At 49.6% G+C, this 18,077-nt stretch overlaps 1 protein-coding gene across 5 annotated transcripts in view; it reads left to right on the plus strand.

The window, feature by feature from the left end:
• Positions 1 to 3,888: 3,888 nt before the first annotated feature.
• Positions 3,889 to 18,077, plus strand: part of DVL3 (dishevelled segment polarity protein 3) — a 38,311-nt gene continuing 24,122 nt past the window's right edge. Inside the window, exon 1 of one of the 5 annotated variants that reach the window (XM_042843945.2) lies at positions 3,889 to 4,004. In XM_042843945.2, coding sequence (XP_042699879.2) covers positions 4,003 to 4,004 — 2 coding nt within the window. In that variant the 5' untranslated portion in view covers positions 3,889 to 4,002. The remainder of the gene's footprint in view (positions 4,005 to 18,077) is intronic. The other 4 variants (XM_065557647.1, XM_024109767.3, XM_042843943.2 and 1 more) reach the window with 4 other exon arrangements.

Raw genomic sequence — 18,077 nt, forward strand, 5'->3', positions numbered from 1 at the left:
CATGAAAGATTCCTGGCATTTCTCAAATGAGTTGGTATTACCTTTTGTCCAAATTCCAGCTGAGTTAAGTACATTTTCCTGCCCTACCTTCCCTCTGGAATTTCAGTTGTTTGCACTACATATTGTGCCTAAATTGTTGTATCCCATTGTTGGGTACTGCCCAACTGCTGCTGCCTTCCCTTCAGAGGAGGCTGCATTTCAGTGGTGGGTGAAATGAATTCTCCATGCATATTGTTTGTAAATAAATGCTTTGGGATCCTTTGAAATGTTGCTCTCAAAATGAACTGAAACCCTTGAGTGCAACACTGCCATATAGATGGAAAAGTGTCTGCATTTGTGAACCAAGAGTAGTAATAAATAGTAATGTCACAAGTTGTGGCCAGGGGGTCTGGTGGAAGCTGCAGGAACCTGTGTTAGGCCTGGTCTTATTTCATAGCGTCACTAATGATCCAGAAGAGGAGGCATGTGGCAGATTAGTGAAATTTGCAGATGAAGCAAACCAGGGAGGAGCTGCAGATACTAGTGAGGACAGAGAAATGGTACAGAATGACCCAGTGAGACTAGAAATGGGCTGAAAATAATAAAACAAGGATCAGCTTGGACAGATGCAGCTCATTCAATGGGAGAGAGGAATAACCCTAAACCTGGTTCCTCTTTGGGTGGAAGAAATCTGGGGTGTAGAAGTGGATGAGAGAGACTGAGGGGGTGGGCAGCAAATCAGACAGGAGTCTGCAGTGTGATATGGGGTAAAAAAACTGGTCAGTGTGGTTTTGTTTTAGTGCCACGTACTTCTATGCTGCTGAATAAATCATCTAATTGAGACTGCAGACGCAGAGGCCTCAAGTTCTGGAGCAGGGAGGGGAGAGTTTCTCTCTGTCTGACTCTGGGGAAAACCCATCTGGAATGTTGCTTTTAGTTCTGGGTACCTGCTTGTTCAGAGAAGTGCAAGGAGAATGATCTGAGGGCTGGAGGGAGACAGTAAGACTGATCCAGCTGTGGAATTGTCTCCAAGGAAGGGGCCGGGGCCCTGTCATTTAAGATGTTTTGGTAACTTCTAAACAGTATACAGGAGGGAATAATCTTCAACTGACCCATGGGGAGGTGGGCTGGCAGGAACCTACTGGGGTCTTGTATCTCCATCTTAGTAAGATGGATGGGGAGGAGAGATCGTTGTAGAAGGGCATGGACACTTACTGTGCCATGTGAGTGACTGAAAAGAATTGCTGTGTGATTGAGATAGAAAGGGGTGGTATTCATGTGCACTTATTACTCTTTGCCAGACAATCTGCCCCTTTTCCCCAGGTTGCCCCTTCCCCCAGCACCTGCAAGGAGGAACATGGTTCCTGTGGAGCGAGTCTCCTGGGCCAGCCTGGTTCTGACAGTGGGAGAACTTCTAGAAACTACTTCTTTATGAGGCAGAGGGAATGTTGGAGCCTGAAGGTTCAGTGGCAGCTGGTGATACAGAAAGGGGAAGCCTCCGACTGGGATGGGCCTTGGGCTCTAAGGAGGTAAAACTCCTAGGGAATGAGGGTGAGTTCTCTGCAAGCCGTCTGTCAGGGATGGATGCATTTCACCCTCCCCAGAGTCAGCCAGATTTCCCTGCTAATGCAGGCCTGACCATTTCCCCTTCCCTCCTCTGCCCTAAGCTCAGGCCTGGTCAATTCCGTCTTTTCCGCCTTTCTCCAGGCAGGACAGCTCTGGCATGGCGTTTCCTTGGAAGCTCCCTCCAGCTCTCCACATCCCAAAGCAACAGTGCAGCCACTGCCTTAAGCCATGTCTTTGCTATGAGCAGTAGGGCAACACAGCTACGGCACTGCAGGCATGCCACGGTCGTGTGGTAGGGTAGACACTTACTACGGCGCTGGAAGGCGCTTTAACGGTAGGTGGGTTGATAGAAGAATTCTTCCATTGATCTGGTCATGTCTACACTGGGGGTTAGGTCAGCACAGCTTCAGTGCTCAGGGGTGTGAACTTTTAGCTATGCCAGCCTAACATTTAACTGTAGACCAGGCCTTAGTGTGTGGGATTTTCCTTTATTTTATTTATCTTGTGAACATCTGTTTGCTCTGAGTATCAGGATTGCCGGGAGGCTGATTCAGTGTTTACGTCTCCTTGGAAATGTGAACCAGGATTCTCCTTACTGAGTGTGGAATTGCAGGGCCGATCAACAGCTATTGCTAGCCGAAGTGTAGGGTACCCAGCCTTGGAATAAGTGAATCCCAGAATGGTATCTTCTGCGGGAAGGAAAGAAACCCAAGAATAATTAATCTTGCAAATTTGGAAGAGGGGAAGGTTAAACAGAGAGGTCGTAACATTTCCTGAGCTAGTCCTCATGGGGAAATGTGTCCATTACCCACCCACAGAGCAGGAGTCTCTTACTGGACTGAGATGCGACAGCAACAAATGGCAATAGAGTCCCCTTGGATAAGTCAATTAATCTTTCCGTGCCTCGGTTCTTCATCTGTAAACCAGCCATTCTAATACTTGCCTCCCACCCTTTGTTTGTCTTGTCTCTTGAGATTGTAAGATCCTCAGGGCAGGGACTCTTACTTGTGTGTGTCTGAATCTGTGCAGTGCTTAACACAACGGGCCCTGATCTCAGTTGATACCCTGATTTTTTCTTTTTTTTCTTTTTTATTACTGTATCCATGCAAGGACGTGACAAACTCCACTTCTCCTGAAGCCCCATTGTAGCTTGCCTGGTTATTCAGTAAGGATCTGGATCTCAGTAATGTGTGAAAAGGCTCCCCCAAGTTGTCATAGTGAAATGGTGTCTTGCTTTGCGCATCACAAATGCGGGTCTTCTCTGCAGTCTGTGCTATGCACACAGTTGCAACAAGTTAAACTAAAGGTGTGATTTTTAAGCCAGTTTATTTAAACTGGTGCAACTCTATGGCTGCTCTCTTAAATCAATTTAAACCAGGTTTTTATTGGTTTAGATTTTACCTGTAACCAATATAACCAGCTTTAAACCAATAGAAGGATGTCCATGCAGTCCCTGCTCTGGTTTAATTTAAGTAGTCTTTCAAACTCATGCAATTTCTGTGTGTAGGCAAACTCTTAGCAACTGGCTCAAAGGTTTCCCTCTTCTCTCCTCTCCCTAAATCCTTGGCTGCCTGAAAGTTTTAATTTTCCCCCTTACTCTTTCTTTTTTCTCATAACTCCGGTTGTGCCTAAGGAAGTGGTTGGTCTGAGCAATTGATTGTTTTGCTTGTCTCCGTTGTGCCTTGCCAACTCTTCTATTCCATTTCATTGCGGTCTCTGGACCTCTGTGATCTCCCCTTTTTTTGGCAGTGATAAGACAAACCAGCTCCCATGCCCTCTTGTGTCGCATCACTTAAGGGGACACAAGTGATTTGGGGTGGGATGATGGGGTGCTTCTGCTGCTTCTCCCACTTGTGTTCAGGAGTTGATTCCAACTTTAACCTCTGAACAGTGGTGAGTGATTTCCAGGTCTCAGCTGGCAAGCGAAAATTGGTATCCAACTAATCACCAGCCTGATAACTAATCCAGGCCTGTTTAATTATCACTCAGCTTTCCAAAGCTGGGTTCAAGGCTGAGATTAGGAGAACTTTCTGGAGCCAGAACAAAACAGGCCCTGCTGGAATTCCCAGCTCGTGGGTCTGACGCTGTTGGTATTTGGCGACCTCATCTCGCGCACATGTGCACGGGGAAATGTGTTGATGTCTGCTGAGAGGCTGATTGATTTATTTTTATTGTGGGATCTTTTTGAAATCAGTGCCAGGAGCCTCTGTCTTTCTGGTTGAGAGTGTTTGGAGACAAGGAATGGATCCTAAACTTAATAAGCAGTGTCAATCTCTAAGAAGTGGTGAGCTGCCTCATAGTGTGCCAGCCCTTTGGAGCCTGAGATGATATTTTCTTGTATGCGTAACTTCCTTGTTTGCAGAAGGCTCTTGGCTTTGCCCTGTTCCTGGTGATAGGTGCTGCTGTCACTCAGACTGGATTGCATGCAGGGAGAGGGTGAGAGAGAATCTGTTGACAATGTAAGTGAGCTCATAAGGCTTGGAAGCCTTGTGTGATTTGTTTGCTTACTTATTTCCCTTGTGGTAAGTCTGGGTAAGGGGCAGTGCCTGTCCTGCACCTCTCCTCATCTTCCAGCCAGTGAGCTGCTAACTGTGTCCTTACTCATACTGAGGGGTAGGGTGTATGCTGTCCCTGTGGCGTTCTGTTGTTGAGTCTTTCCTAAGCAGTTAAATTCCCTAATTGAGGAGAAGAGTTGTTCATTCCCTGGATGTCCCCCAATCTGCTGCTGCAAAGTCAGGAAGGGCTAAGGGGACAAGACAAATGGGTTTAGTTGAACTGTAGATGCCTGCAGTGCTGGGTACTCTGTGTAGCTCTGCTTAGGACAACTAGACTGACTCAGCCTAGAAATCCTTGTGAAAAAGCACCTGCCTCCTAGGACAGAATTGAAGTGGTTGGCCGATGCCCAGCATATTGACTGGCCCTCCCCCAACCAGGTTATTCCTTGTCAAGCTGACCAGAAAGCTTGAGGTCCTTGGAGGGCAGCGTTCAGCTCTGAGATGTGTTCACAGTACGCTCGTCTATTGCCGTCTCTCCTACCTAGCTGTGAGGGCACAGAGGTCTCCCTGCTGACCAGGTGGGATGGAGTTGCCTGGCTGGGGGCGAACGGTTATTTGAAATCTTTCTCAGGTGTCTGAATGCTGGGCACTGCACCCACTGACCGGCTGCACTTCCTGCCTTGTAGGCCTCTGAGCACGTGGCTAGGGACTGCCAACCTCTCTGTGCTCTTCTGGTGGAAAGTTTCCACACCATTCTCCCCAGTAGGGCACCGGTGGCACATAGACACTGGAATTGATCCTAGTCGTGGCTGTTGCAGGAGCCTGTTCCCAAGTTGTGGGGGGAGGCAGAGCAAGAGCACCAGGGCTGGGGTGTAACAGATGTGTGTGTGTGTGTAGGGTTAGTTGCTGTACTCACACCCCCTGGATGGCATTGCATGTGCCTGCATTGCTGCACCCTACTGCTCAAACCCAGCTATTAGACTCTGTTGGTGTTCAGCCCTGGCTGTGTTGTGGTTGGCACCATGTTAGCAACCACCATGTTTGATGGCACTCGTACCCTGGCTTCTTTGCCAGGGAGAGGTGTTCTGTAAGACAAGCTAGCCAATTTGGGCCCTGTCTACACTACACAAACAACAAACCTTCACAACACCTACTGAACTTGGTTGCAGCTAATGATGAATTGAAAAGCTGAACACGGACTTCTCGACAAAATTCTGATTCCTGAAAAAGTCCAGAAGGTTTTGGTTTTGTTCTGGTGTGGAAGGTAAACAAGTTTTGGGACCTCAAAAGTTGTCGTGAAATGGAATTGCTGCCCTCTAGCCATCTCGAAGTGCAGCTTAGCTGAGTTCCAGCATGTTTGATCTGGCATTTGGTCTGTGATCATGGCCAAACATAGCCTTGTTCTCTGCCTGGGCTGCGTGCTCTTGGCTGTTAATGTAATGGTTTCAAGCATGGTTCTCTGCCCAGCTGCTGAAATGTATTCCACTGGATTTAACCCTTGTGTAAACATGGCCCTGCATCCTTGTTTCCGTGAGTTGCTGTATGCTGTCCATCACAAGGTCCTATTTGGTTATGGTGTGGTGAAGTGGGAATTTTCTGTAAATTTTTTTGTGTGCCTCAGTTTCTCCTGTATTTCGCATGGCTACCCAGTGGTGGGGGAAAAGGAACCATTTGCTCTCAGGGCAGGCTGAACGAGAGACATGGGTATGAATGTCACCTGTCTGAGCCTGAATGGGTCCTTAAAAAGGACAGGCTGACGCTGACCCCATATCCATGGAAAATCTGAGAAGACCATGGCAAATCCAGTCACCAGGACATTGACACCTGGCAACTAATGCCCAGAGGGAAAGGGGTTTCCCCACCACTCAGCATGGAAGCTGAGCAAAATTCCCAGCTCGAGAACAAAGAACTGGGAAGGAGTGAGGTGGAGGGATCGGATTTGGCTGTTCGAAGGAGTCGAGCCTCTCACTGGGAACTGCCCAGGGAGGTCAAAGTGAGAGAGAGAGAGAGACAGAGCCTGAACATGGAGTTCATTACAGCTTGGCTGGGCTCTGGGCTAACCAGAATGGGCTTGGTCTGTGCTTTAACCTTCAGTCTCGGGGCTCACCTAAGGACTTACTAGGCTGTGTCCAATTGACTGATAAACCTGACTTTTTTTGACACTAGGCGTCACTGCAAATACTGGGTGAGGTGCATTAATCCCTGAAGGGTAGACAAGTCTCTGCCAGGGTCTGTCTCAGCTGGACTTTCTGGACGGAGCTCACAGGGTGAAGCAGGAGGTCTGGAGCCCCAGACGTTCAGTCTAGGAGGTGATGAGGCCTCATGGCTCACCCTGAAGGAAGAGTGATACCCCTTGGGAGTCTGGCACATCGAAGGGATTCCTCCATAGCACCAGTCCTGTGGATCTGAGACATATGGTTCTGCCAGAAAGAGTGTTTTCTGTACTCAACATTAAATTGGCTTCAGTTCCTGACTCCGTTTTCTGAGCTCAGTGGTCTGCCAGTGGCTTTCAGTGACAGCAGGGTCTAGTGCTCCGAGTGAAGGAAAGAGGCCTCATGCACGGAGCGGCCTGCCAGGGAACATGTGAGGCTTTGGTGGGGGGTATCTCTGGCTTCTGTGGTCAGGACAGTGAGTGCCCTCCCCCAGTGCTCACTGGAAGAATATGATACTGTTGGTTTTCTGGTTTACTTTTGCCTCTTGTCCTGTTAGTGAGCTAATGATGACAGTATGGCAGCCATTGTTCGGTCTTCTGGTTTCCATTTAAAATAAATGTTTGAGAGTCTCGTTTTGAAGTTGGCAGAGCTCCATTCCACACAGGGGCCCTTTGCTCCCTTTGTAGCCCGGTTGCCTTTCAGCAATGTGTCTGGGTGGTACTGCTTGGGAACAATGTTAGTGTCCCTTTTGCCGGGAGCAGCAAGGGGGTGGGATTGCCAGGGAATTAGTGGTGTTGGCTGGCTTGGAGTTGGGGATGCAGATGGTGGTAGATCATGTCCCTCATGCTCATGGCTCAGAATGCTGAGCCCCTGCTAGTTCTCCTCAAGCTTAGCTCCCTCCAGTGTATATGACCTGTTTGCCCTTGGATTCCCCACCTACTCTCATCTCATTGGGAGCTCTGTGATTCGTCTCCGTTGCAGTGTCCAGTCCAGTGACTGTGATCATATATTATTGTAATGGCTGTATTGTTGTCCTGTTGCTGTGCACCTCCTAGAGGACTGGCTAATTTCTGTCTCTGATGAGGGCTTGTCCTGACCTAGGCAGTCGCTGAACTGGTGCCATGCGCTCCCTCCCCAGATACGAGGGCATGGCTGTGAAAACACGCGTCTGCTCAGTCCTGCCGATCCCCGGGAGGCTGACAGGACCAAATGTGTTTGAGCTGCAGCATTCTGGCCCAGAGCCCTCTTGAGCTATGGAAGCTGATGTGCAGAGCTTGGCTTGATATTGCTCAGCCAGGAGGGAAGGGGAGTGCGAAAAGGCGTCTCTGTGTGGACAGAGGTGTGAGTCCCCCAGTAGCTCTTTCTTCATAGTCATGCTTGGTTTCCAAAAACCTCACAAAAACCAGCCCCTTTTTCTAGGCAGTCAGGCCATACGCCTTTCTCTTTAGCTATGCAGAGCGCATTGTTCAAGCTCCTTGTGTCCTTTCTGAGGCTTCTGTGATGTAGGTTAGCGGGAGCCTCCTGTGTAGCGGTTGGGGGTGGGTGGGAAAGGGCTGTGCAGCTGATGGGATGTTTGTTTATGCAGGGGATGCTCCTGGAATGAGAGAATTGGTTCGATCCTGCTGATCCTTCACCTCCCCTGCCCCTGAGCTAGCCTTGGCTGCATCCAGTGTAAACATGCAAGAGAACACAGCAGTGTCCTGGGCCAGGGCATTGCTTTTACCTGACTCTCTGTGAAAGCCCCTGCAGGACAGCTGGGCTTGGGTGAGTTTGGTTTGTAGAATGCTGTGCAAGCTGCTGATGTGGACGTTGCCTGTGTGTTGCCCAGTCCTCTGTGCACACTGGATGCTGTTTGGGCTGCATGGAGGCTTATCTGATGGGGTGACAGCCAGAACCCTGTTTGGTGTTTCCGATTGATTCCCTCCTCTTTCCCCTCCCACCCTCTTGTTTGTTAGTTGGAGGCTGCTTCCATGACCTTTGCTATCTGGCTGGTGGTTTTCTGGAGTGTTTGTAGCGGGGTGGGTCTGGCTGCAACATCATGTGATCCCAGCCCTCATGGCTTGTTGTTCAGATGGAACACGTGAACCCCATCATTTCAGTGGGGAGGGGGAGGTGTTAGACAAGACTTTGTTGGAAGCATAGGACCGTTTTCAGATCAATTTTCCCCAACACATTTTTGGGGCACTTGGAGCCGGATCTGATTTGGGGGGTTTGGGCCAATCTCTCAGCTATTTTGTCTCCATAGCAAAACCTTCCACTCCCTCTGACCACGTCTACAAGAGAGGTCCCAATGATTGCTCTTGTTTATAGAGTGCGCCGGTGTGCTCTGTACTGTGTGCTCCATCCCTGCCTCAAAGGACTCTCAGGCTAAGCAGACAAGAGCTTTGGTGATTCGCAGACGAGACATATTGGCATCTTCCTGAGCTTCCTTCCTGCTGCTCTGAGGCTCTTGGTCTGGCTTTTCTCTCTCTCTCCAGCCTTGTGATGTTGTGACTGTGATAATTACAATGGGCCAGCGCCGCTAGGAACTGAGCTGCTCTGGTAGCTTTGGCAGGCACAGAGTTGGAGCCGGGCTCTTCTCCCCCTGGGATCACTGGGCTCCCAGTTGTACAGGCAGTATTGTTTGGAGTTGGAACAATTATGATTTTATATCAGTTATTTTTTAGATGGGGGGGGGAGGGGCAATTCCCTAGGACTGCCCCATCGTGGGTCAAGTCTCCAGGGCAGTGGGAGCATCATTCAGTCAGTGTGTCATACCGGCTGGGCTTTGAGTTGGTTGTCCCCTCTCTGCTCTGCCTTGCTGGCCAAGATGTAAGTAAAACTACAGTGAATTTCTGTAATACTGACTGAACTGGCAGAAAAGAATCAGGCTTGTTGGCCCTAGCGTTACAGGCTCCGAGCTGCACTTAAGCTTTAAATCCCTGGGAGGGAACAGGCTTCCTCATGCCCCCCAGGGTAGGGACATTGGCTTCCCCATAGAGAACAGCTGCTAGGAGAGAACTAGCAGCAGCCCTGTCTGGGAAAGTCTTTCCTCTCAGCTGACTTCTGGATCTGCCCTTGCAGTGCTGAGAAGAGCGTCTGCTGAATGACCTCCCTCTTTGTTGCCAGCTGTCTCAGTGGCTCATGGGGAGTGCTGGGTGTGAATGAGGCAGGCTGTGTCTGGGTTTCTCTGATGCCCAGCAGCTGCTGCCGTACACACTAGTCTACCTCAGAGATGAGTCTAAGGGCCAGTCAAACAGGATTGCATTCTGGGAGCTGTGTCACAGGCTTGGACTACAATGGAGAGGACGTTCGTGCTGAAAACGTAGGCCTAAGAGTCGAGTGCCTTGGGTTTTGTTCTCAGCGTTGCCACCAATTTACTGACTTTGGCCAAGACACTTCCCTTTTGTGTGCCTTATAGTCCCTCTCTATAACATAGGGGTAATACTGACCTACTTTATTGGGCTAGAGATTAGTGTTTGGAAAGTGCTTTAAGATCCTTGGCTGGGATGTGCTGAGAAAGGGCCAGGTCTTATTCTCGCCTCATGGGGTGAATTCCAGAGGGATTTATTGTACAGACAGGGTTCCTCCTGAGTTGTTACTAATGTGGGTATCCTAAGGACTTTGCTTGGAATTCTTTCCTAAACTGGCCCCTTGTGATGTGTCAGCTGTAAATCCAACCACTTCAGGCTCTGTAGTGAGTACCAGGGACTGGAGAGAGAGCACAGAAGCAAGCAATGAAAAAGGCCTGTGGGTGTGAGCTCATCTAGGCCTTGTCTTCTCTAGGGAAAAAAGTGTTTTATTTTTACCATTAATGTTTACCTCTGCCTGTTAACACGTGTTAAAACTGCTACTGCCTTGTCCATAACTTTACCATGTTAATTACTATCAGTGCTTAATTTGTAATGAAAGAGGTGCCGGGTCTCAAGCAATATTTTTACTTTCATAACTGATGTGTCAAGCATCAGTGCCGGGGCTACGAACTGCCAAGCCTAGAGGTGCAAATTAAGCCCCGGTTACTATCTGTTAGTAAAACCCACTTTTTTCTTAGTGTGGATGGACCCCCAGTCTGGCTTGCAGACACTGGGGCAGTTTTAGTCTTTAATGCACTTTTTCTAGTGTTTTGCCCCAGTCTAGTTTTAAATGTCTGAAGCAGTTGGACTCCCATCTCTTTTCTAGGAAAATGGTTTTCCCAGGCAGGTATCTCTCCTGACAGAGTTCTTGCTGATCGCCTATATTATTCCTTTTCTTAATAACCACCTCTTTCTCCTGACTACACTCCACTGTCTTCCCCTGAATAGCTTTCAGTGCCCAGGAGGCTAGTAGCAACTCACTGTACCTGTGACTCCAGAGTCCTGTGGGTAATCCATACGTGGGCAAACCAAACTGTTCGCTGTTGGGGATTCTTATGCTGTTTGGGAGGAGAGTATCTCGTGCACCTGTCGTACAATGAATCCTGCAGGGCAGCTTTTGGTCTACCCTTTTGTTTTCATTGCACAGTGTCCGATCATTAAATAGCTGGGGGTAATGTGCAAAATAGTGCAATGAGTGTGACTTTGGTACTTGATGTGATTGCCAGTTTGGTGGCAAAACTTTGAGAGTGCAGAGAAGGTCACTAGGGTACTAGTCGTTGTGGTAGCTGACTCATCCGTGTGTTACTTAGATCTTCCTAACGCAACCTCTCTACTCTCACAAGTGAAATCAGACTAGGCCAGGAGATGTCTTCGTTGTAGTATGGTAGAGGGACTTGCATTATAGATACATTTTCAGATACACACAACTTTCTCCCCTCTCTTGGATAAGATTTCTCATGTTAGCTGGAGCTAACGTGTGAAATGCTGATAGGGTGGGAGAAGGTCGAGACAAACAAAATCCTATTTCCCCTCTCTTCCCCCCACTACCCCACCCCCCTGGTCAAGAATCAAGGTGTGTGTGTCCCCCAATTCAGCTGCCTTTTTATGCACAGATATCTTTAATCTGGGCCCTTTTAAATCTTCTAGTCTCCCCAGTTGACACAACCCTCCATGTGGCCAATGCCTTGGGCTGCGCTAAGTATGGGGAAATTGCCTGCTGCTTGTGTGCTCTTAGTGAGCTGTAGAGCTCACATGCATCTGAGCTGAGATGTGCACAATAATCACATGCCTGTGTTGCTATGTGATCCCGTATGGATGTCCCAGTCTCACAAACGCGTTGTTCTAAAGCGCTCCCAGTGACTTAACTGCGGGGCAAGGAGAGACATTCCATGCAAATAAGAACGGCCATACTGGGTCAGACCAAAGGTCCATCAAGCCCAGTATCCTGTCCTCTGACAGTGGCCAATGGCAGGTGCCCCAAAGGGAATGAACAGACAGGTTATCATCAAGTGATCCATGCCCTGTCGCCCATTCCCAACTTGTGAGAAACAGAGGCAAGGGACACCATTCCTGCCCATCCTGGTTAATAGCCATTGATGGACCTATCTTCCATGAATCTATCTAGCTCCCTTTTGAACCCTGTTATAGTTTTGGCCTTCACAACATCCTCTGGCAAGGAGTTCCAGAGGTTGACAGTGCGTTGCGTGAAAAAATACTTTCTTGTGTTTGTTTTAAACCTGCTACCTATTAATTTCATTTGGTGGCCCCTTGTTCTTGTATTATGAGAAGGAGTAAATATCACTTCCTTATTTACTTTCTCTATACCACTCATGATTTTATAGACCTCTATCATATCCCCCCTTAGTCGCCTCTTTTCCAAGCTGAAAAGTCCCAGTCTTATTAATCTCTCCTCATACAGAAGCCATTCTATACCCCTAATCATTTTTGTTGCCCTTTTCTGAACCTTTTCCAATTCCAATACAACTTTTTTGAGATGGGGCGACCACATCTGCACGCGGTATTCAGGGTATGGGCATACCATGGATTTATATAGAGGCAATATGATATTTTCTGTCTTATTATCTATCCCTTTCTTGATGATTTCCAACATTCTGTTCGCTTTTTTGACTGCCGCACTGTACGTTGAGTGGATGTTTTCAGAGAACTATCCAGAATGACTCCAAGATCTTTCTTGAGTGGTAACAGGTAATTTAAACCCCATCATTGTATATGTATAGTTAGGATTATGTTTTCCAATGTGCATTACTTTGCATTTATCAGCATTAAATTTCATCTGCCATTTTGTTGCCCAGTCACCCAGTTTTGTGAGATGCTATATTAATGCTTCAATACGGCTAAGAGTGAGGAAAGTGAAAGTCCTGGGTCACGTAACCACTCTTCCCATCCTGCAGATACACTGGGGCAGGAAGTGGATCTGTTGCTGAACATAATTATCCGCAATGGACCACTTTGAAGTGGTGTTGGAAAAGGTTTAACTAACTGCTAGTGTAACCACTTTTCAACACTGCTACAGAACTCAGAATTCTGTTGTTTAGTCACATAATAGCTGCAGCTTGGGTAGCCGCAGGGCAAGTCCTACCACCTTCCACTGTGTCTTCGCCCTGCTCTGGAGAGACCGCTACAGGATTGGGCCCTGGCAACCTAGATTTGCTGAGACTGCCAAGAGGAGGACCAGTCAGTGCCAGTTGTGACCGTGATCCAAGAAAAGCGAAGGAGCCAAAGCAGAATGACTTTAATTTTGAGAACAGCCTGGGAAGGGCTGGGGCTGCTGGGATTTTCCCTGTCCTGCACGTTTGGCTAAGCTGTTGCTTGGAGCAGTATGCCATCTCTTTGGGGGTGTGGTTGACTTGACTCTGGTCAGGGTTAGTTTTGTTCTGTGACTTGCTCGCTTTTTTTTGGTGGGGGGAGGGATAGCTCAGTGGTTTGAGCATTGGCTGCTAAACCCAGGGTTGTGAGTTCAATCCTTGAGGGGGCCACTTGGGGATCTGGGGCAAAATCAGTACTTGGTCCTGCTAGTGAAGGCAGGGGGCTGGACTCGATGTCCTTTCAAGGTCCCTTCCAGTTCTAGGAGATGGGATATCGCCATTAATTCATTTTATTTATTTTTATTTTGGATCTCTGATTCAGTCCCAGCGCATCCTCTTTCTTACTAGGTAGGATCAGAGCATCTTTCTTTCTTTTCTTGTTCCTCCAGCTGCCAAAACCAGTGTCCCCTTCCTTTCTGTTGCGCTTCCCTGGACCCCAAGGTCTGGTGTTTGCTTGGCACTGGGAGTAGTGCAGAGGGCAGGATTAAACCAAGAGACTTTGATTTGTCTGGAAAATAATCTTTTTTATGGTGGCCCTGCTGAGAGGCCATGTCTGTCCTACAGCAGGTACATTGCTCTAGTGCGGGGCCCTGCCTCCGGGGAAGAGCCTGAGAAATGGCTGGATTTAGTATAAAATGCTCTTAAGATCTGTCCCATTCAGTGTTCGTTCCGTGAATTTCTTGCAACTTCCTCCCAAACGTCTGTACTGGCCACTGTTGGAGATAGGAGACCAGGCTAGCCGGTCCAGTGCTCGGGTCTGTCTGTTCCTATTCTGCATGCCTCTTCCCACGGTAGACAGGTGTATTTCTGTAACTGTCTCCTTGCAGGTTGATCATTCCAGCCGCCCTGTTTTTGTTAAAAGCAACAGAGAGTCCTGTGGCACCTTTAAGACTAACAGATGTATTGGAGCATAAGCTTTCGTGGGTGAATGCCCACTTCGTTGGATGCATGTTTTTGTTGCTTTTCTCTGAATTCTTTCCAGTTTGCTGACATTTGTCTGGTGGGCACACTCTACTAGGCGTGTGATTTCCTCCTTCCCTGCTTGGCTCTGGTGCAGAGGAGTTGTCCAGTAATTGCTCCAGCTGTGGTTGGAAATAGTTCTCAAGCTGGCTCTCGCTCTCCTCCCCTGCATCTGAGCGCTGTAGGGAATTGGTGTAACTGCTCGCCCTCCCTTCCCCCAGAAGGTATGCTGGGATGTAGAGTCCAGGATCCATGACTATCCAGTTGTTTCTTAAGCCATCCTCTGCAGCTGCTCTGGCCCTACTTTTGGAAAGGGACGCATCCACTTTGTGGGGTTCCTTCTGTCATTGTCTGGGGCTAATGCTTTGTCATACTATAAAAGAAGGTGATTTGGGGCTTGTTTTTGACTCCCCTGTTGGCTTTGCAGAGGCTGTCTGCGTGGGCACAGAGTGCCCCGGTCAGGAGAGAAGTTGCTGTTGATAGTCCCACAGGCTATCTGGAGACTTTTTGAGCCTGTAGAGAAAAGGGCACAGGATTCTGACTCTCCCCACAGCTGCCCCTCTCTCCCCTCTCTGTCCTTACAGGGCATTTCATTGGAAATGGGAGCAGGGTGTAGAAGGAACATAGCTGCTGATCTGAAGTGATGTGTTTGGGAACGAGCCTGTGTGAAATTCGTGTGCTAGGACTGAGAAACATGACTTGTCCTTTAGATGCTGCTTCAAATGAAATAGCCATCGAGGCCCAAGAATGGAGCTTTGTAGTTGCTCCCACATGAGCCGAAGCCAGTGCTGTCTCCTTACTGTAGGAAGCGGAGGTGCCCCATCAGTGGGTGCACTGCCTGCTGTTGTCCAGCCCTGCATCCCATATGGAGTCATCCTCAGCCTGGCCTTAGAGGTGTATGGGTAGAACTCCCAACCTCACCCACACTGCCCTTGCTTTACAAGCCCCTCTGGGCAGCTGCACTGTGGGAGGCCATGGGGGCTGACACTACTGGAATCTTCCGCCCTAGAGTCTGATTAGAGAGGTTGTGCCTTCTCCTTCATCCTAAGTGTCTCGTGTTTGGGTTTCCCCCCTTCCACTGTTGGGGCAGTGAGAGGGCAGTTTGCGATGGTCGGTGACAGTTTTCTCTCTAATTTTTCCCACGCATGTGCGGAAAGAATTTTGTTATGTGCACCAATATGGAGGTGATGTGTCACACACCACCTCTGTATTGGTGCATATAACAAAATTCATGTGGCAGGGGTGGGGCCGAGGGGTTCAGAATGTGGGAGGGGGCTCAGGGCTGGGGCAGAGGGTTGGGGTGCGGATGGTGAGGGCTCTGGAGTGGGGCTGGGGATGAGAGGTTTGGGGTGCAGGCTGCCCCGGAGCTATGGCGGGGAGATAGGATTCCCGCCCAGCTCTCTCTCTCCCCGCATCAGCTCCTGGGCTGGGGGGGGGAATAGGTGCCTCTCCCCACTTCGGCAGCTCCGGGGCTGGGGCTTCGAGATAGGCACCTCTTCCCTGACTGCGGTAGATCTGGGGCTGGGCTGGGTTGGGCCTCGGGGAGGGGCACCTCTCCAAGGGCTGGGCTGGGTTGGGCCTTGGGGAGGGGCGCCTCTCTCCTGGCCGCTGCAGGTCCGTGGCTAGTCTGGGGCCGGCGGGGAGAGGCGCCTCTCTCTGCCACAGCCCTGAGCGCCTGTGCGGCGCTAAATAGGCTGCTATGCGGCTGTGAAGCTTAGATGGAACTTAGGTCGGTGACATGAGGCCAGGGTGCAGTCGGAGGCAGTTTTGTTGCCACCCCCCGCCCCGGGCAGACCTGTTGTTAAACACAAACCAATTGTTCACATGGTGGTGGGGAATAAATCCAGTGAATATTCACCCTCCTCCCAACAAATGTCTGCCCAGGTCTCAGATGTGATTGGAGATGTCTGCCTGGTTTTGTGCCTTACCAGTTCCGCTCTGCGAGGAGGCTGCACTGTTGACTGGTCCAGGAATATGGGCTGAGAACAAAGGGGCTGTGCTGGGCCTGTTGTGCGGAGAGGCCAGGAGGAGGGGGTGCTGGTGAGCGAATTGTTTTGTGGTGACTCCCTTGTTCCCCAGGTGTGGAGGTCGAGTTGCTCAGATCCCCCCCTTCTCCCTCCTTGCTCTCCCGCTGCGTTGATGCTTTTCCAGGAATGAGCTGTTCTGCTAACCCAGCACATTCCACAGCATCAGCGTTTTTTTGGCAGGAGCTTTGCCTGCTGTTAGGAAAGCGCCCGGGCTGGCTGGGCTTCTCTCCTCCAAAGGCCAAGGAAGAAGGGCCTCATCCCGCCTGCTACATTGCACACACAGGGGCTCATTGGTCTTCTCGTCCCTGTCTGCCACACTACAGGTGCTGGCAGTGGTGGGGGTCTCCGATGCCTTTGTTGCAGTATCCCTCCACATCTGGGAGGGGGTGGGGGGGCTCTTTGCACCTCCCTGCTTTGATATTTTCCTTGTTTCTCATTTTAACCCCTGTACGGTCCCAGGCCCTGCAGGTGAGAACAGAGAGCGTGTTACATTCTCAGGCAGCCTGGAAAACAGTGACGTACTGGTAGAACTGCAGGGATTCCATCGAGAGCTCATTAATGAGATACTAAATAAGACTGTGAAGTACACCAGATTAGTTGTAACCACTGGGTTAGCTACTGCCATTGGCCCAGTAGATCCTTCCTTCCATCTAACTGGCTAGTCCCTGCTTTTTCCTCTGCGTTCCAGTGGGAGCTGAGCTCTGTTCTGCTTGGCACCATCAGATCATCAAGCTGGCAATTCCAGGTACTACAGTGATGGGTGCTGTATAGTGTGCTTAATCCCTAGGTTCGTACCTTTGGTATTGCTGTGGCGTCTCCCAGCTGCTTGGATCCAATTGGAGCTGAGCAGTACCGTTGGCCAGGCCTTGTTGTTTTTGCTTGCCGGCCCCACCATTAAGATGAACCTTAAAAGCCACTTTAGATAGTGCTTAGCCCACCCTGAAATACATCCGTCTCCTTTCAGTTGCAGCGTCTCTGAGCCAGTTTTCCCTCAGCAGGAGCCCAGCTTTCAGTCGTGAGTGTGTTGCTATGTCTGCTGGCTTGCCCAAGGTTTCCTGAATTTGTCTGTAGGGATCTTTTACCCAGAGGCCCTTCATTCGTTCCCCCAGTGTGGTCCCTTTAGGCTTATCTGCTATCCTTGTGGTTGACCCTGTAGACTAGCTCATTCTGCCCCAATGAGTTGAAGCTGCTTGGATTACAGGAGTGGGGAGATGGGTTTATTTTTAGTTGGGGTGTTTCCTTTTGCCCCAGCCAGAGGGAATGAAAGTGGCTTTGAACCTTCAGAGGCCTGGAGAATGGCTCCTTTGATGGCTTCTCTAAACATTGTTGTGGGGGTGGATGCCAGTGGTGTCTGCTGGGCAGGGCAAAATTAATGAATGTGGAAATGCCTCTGTGTCTCCTGCAGTTTTCTCCCCAGCTTCCTGTGTCTGTTCAGACTGACAGGTCTGTGGAGCTCGTTGGCAGGGCAGCTCCTACAGTCAGTTGGTTACGGCAGCTCGCAGAGATCCAGCGGGGAGAGGCCACTGTGGGTCTTTGGCTTAATTTGATTTCTGGGCCTCATGCTTAGTTTAGTTGGTGCTAGACAGGCCTCTGAGGTCAGTTGGTTATTTCCAAATCCTGTTGCTTCCGCATCCCTGGGCTGGATCAACACTCAGTCCTGGGTGGGTTGGGGTGGCGTGGAAGTGGGTGCCCTCTTCACTGAGCACAAATCCAGCAGGAGCTGAATGTCTCTGCTAACTCCAGCTCTGGGACATAGGGCCTGCGCTGGTTTCTTTTCCAGTCATTGAAAGGGCCTTTCTAAGGCTTGAGTGTCTAGGGCAGAGAAATCATAACAGGAACCATCTTCTTATTGTGTGTACGGTGCCTAGTTCGGTGGGGCCCCAATCCCTAACCAGGACCTTTACACAGTATAATAATGGGTGTCTTGACAAGGCCTCATGACTGCAGTGATGTGGAACGGCCAAAGGAGCTCGTTAGGAGCAGGGAACTATAAAGAACCTGTCCAACAGTGACAAAGGAACAGTGAGTGACCAAGGCTTCATTGAAGTGCTCAGCCCCTTAGGCTGGGGAGAATTTCACGCCCCCTTTGCCTGTTCTCAGTTTGAAGGAGTCATGGCCCTGAGTAGCCTTGCTGGAAAAAAATTCTGCATGACTGATTCCTTAGATTCCAAGGTCACAAGGGACCATTGTGATCATCTAGTTGTGATCACCTGTATAAAACAGACTACAGAACTTCCCC

The sequence above is a fragment of the Chrysemys picta genome, chromosome 9 (genome assembly GCF_011386835.1).
Source record: "Chrysemys picta bellii isolate R12L10 chromosome 9, ASM1138683v2, whole genome shotgun sequence".
Classification (NCBI taxonomy): Eukaryota; Metazoa; Chordata; order Testudines; family Emydidae; genus Chrysemys; species Chrysemys picta.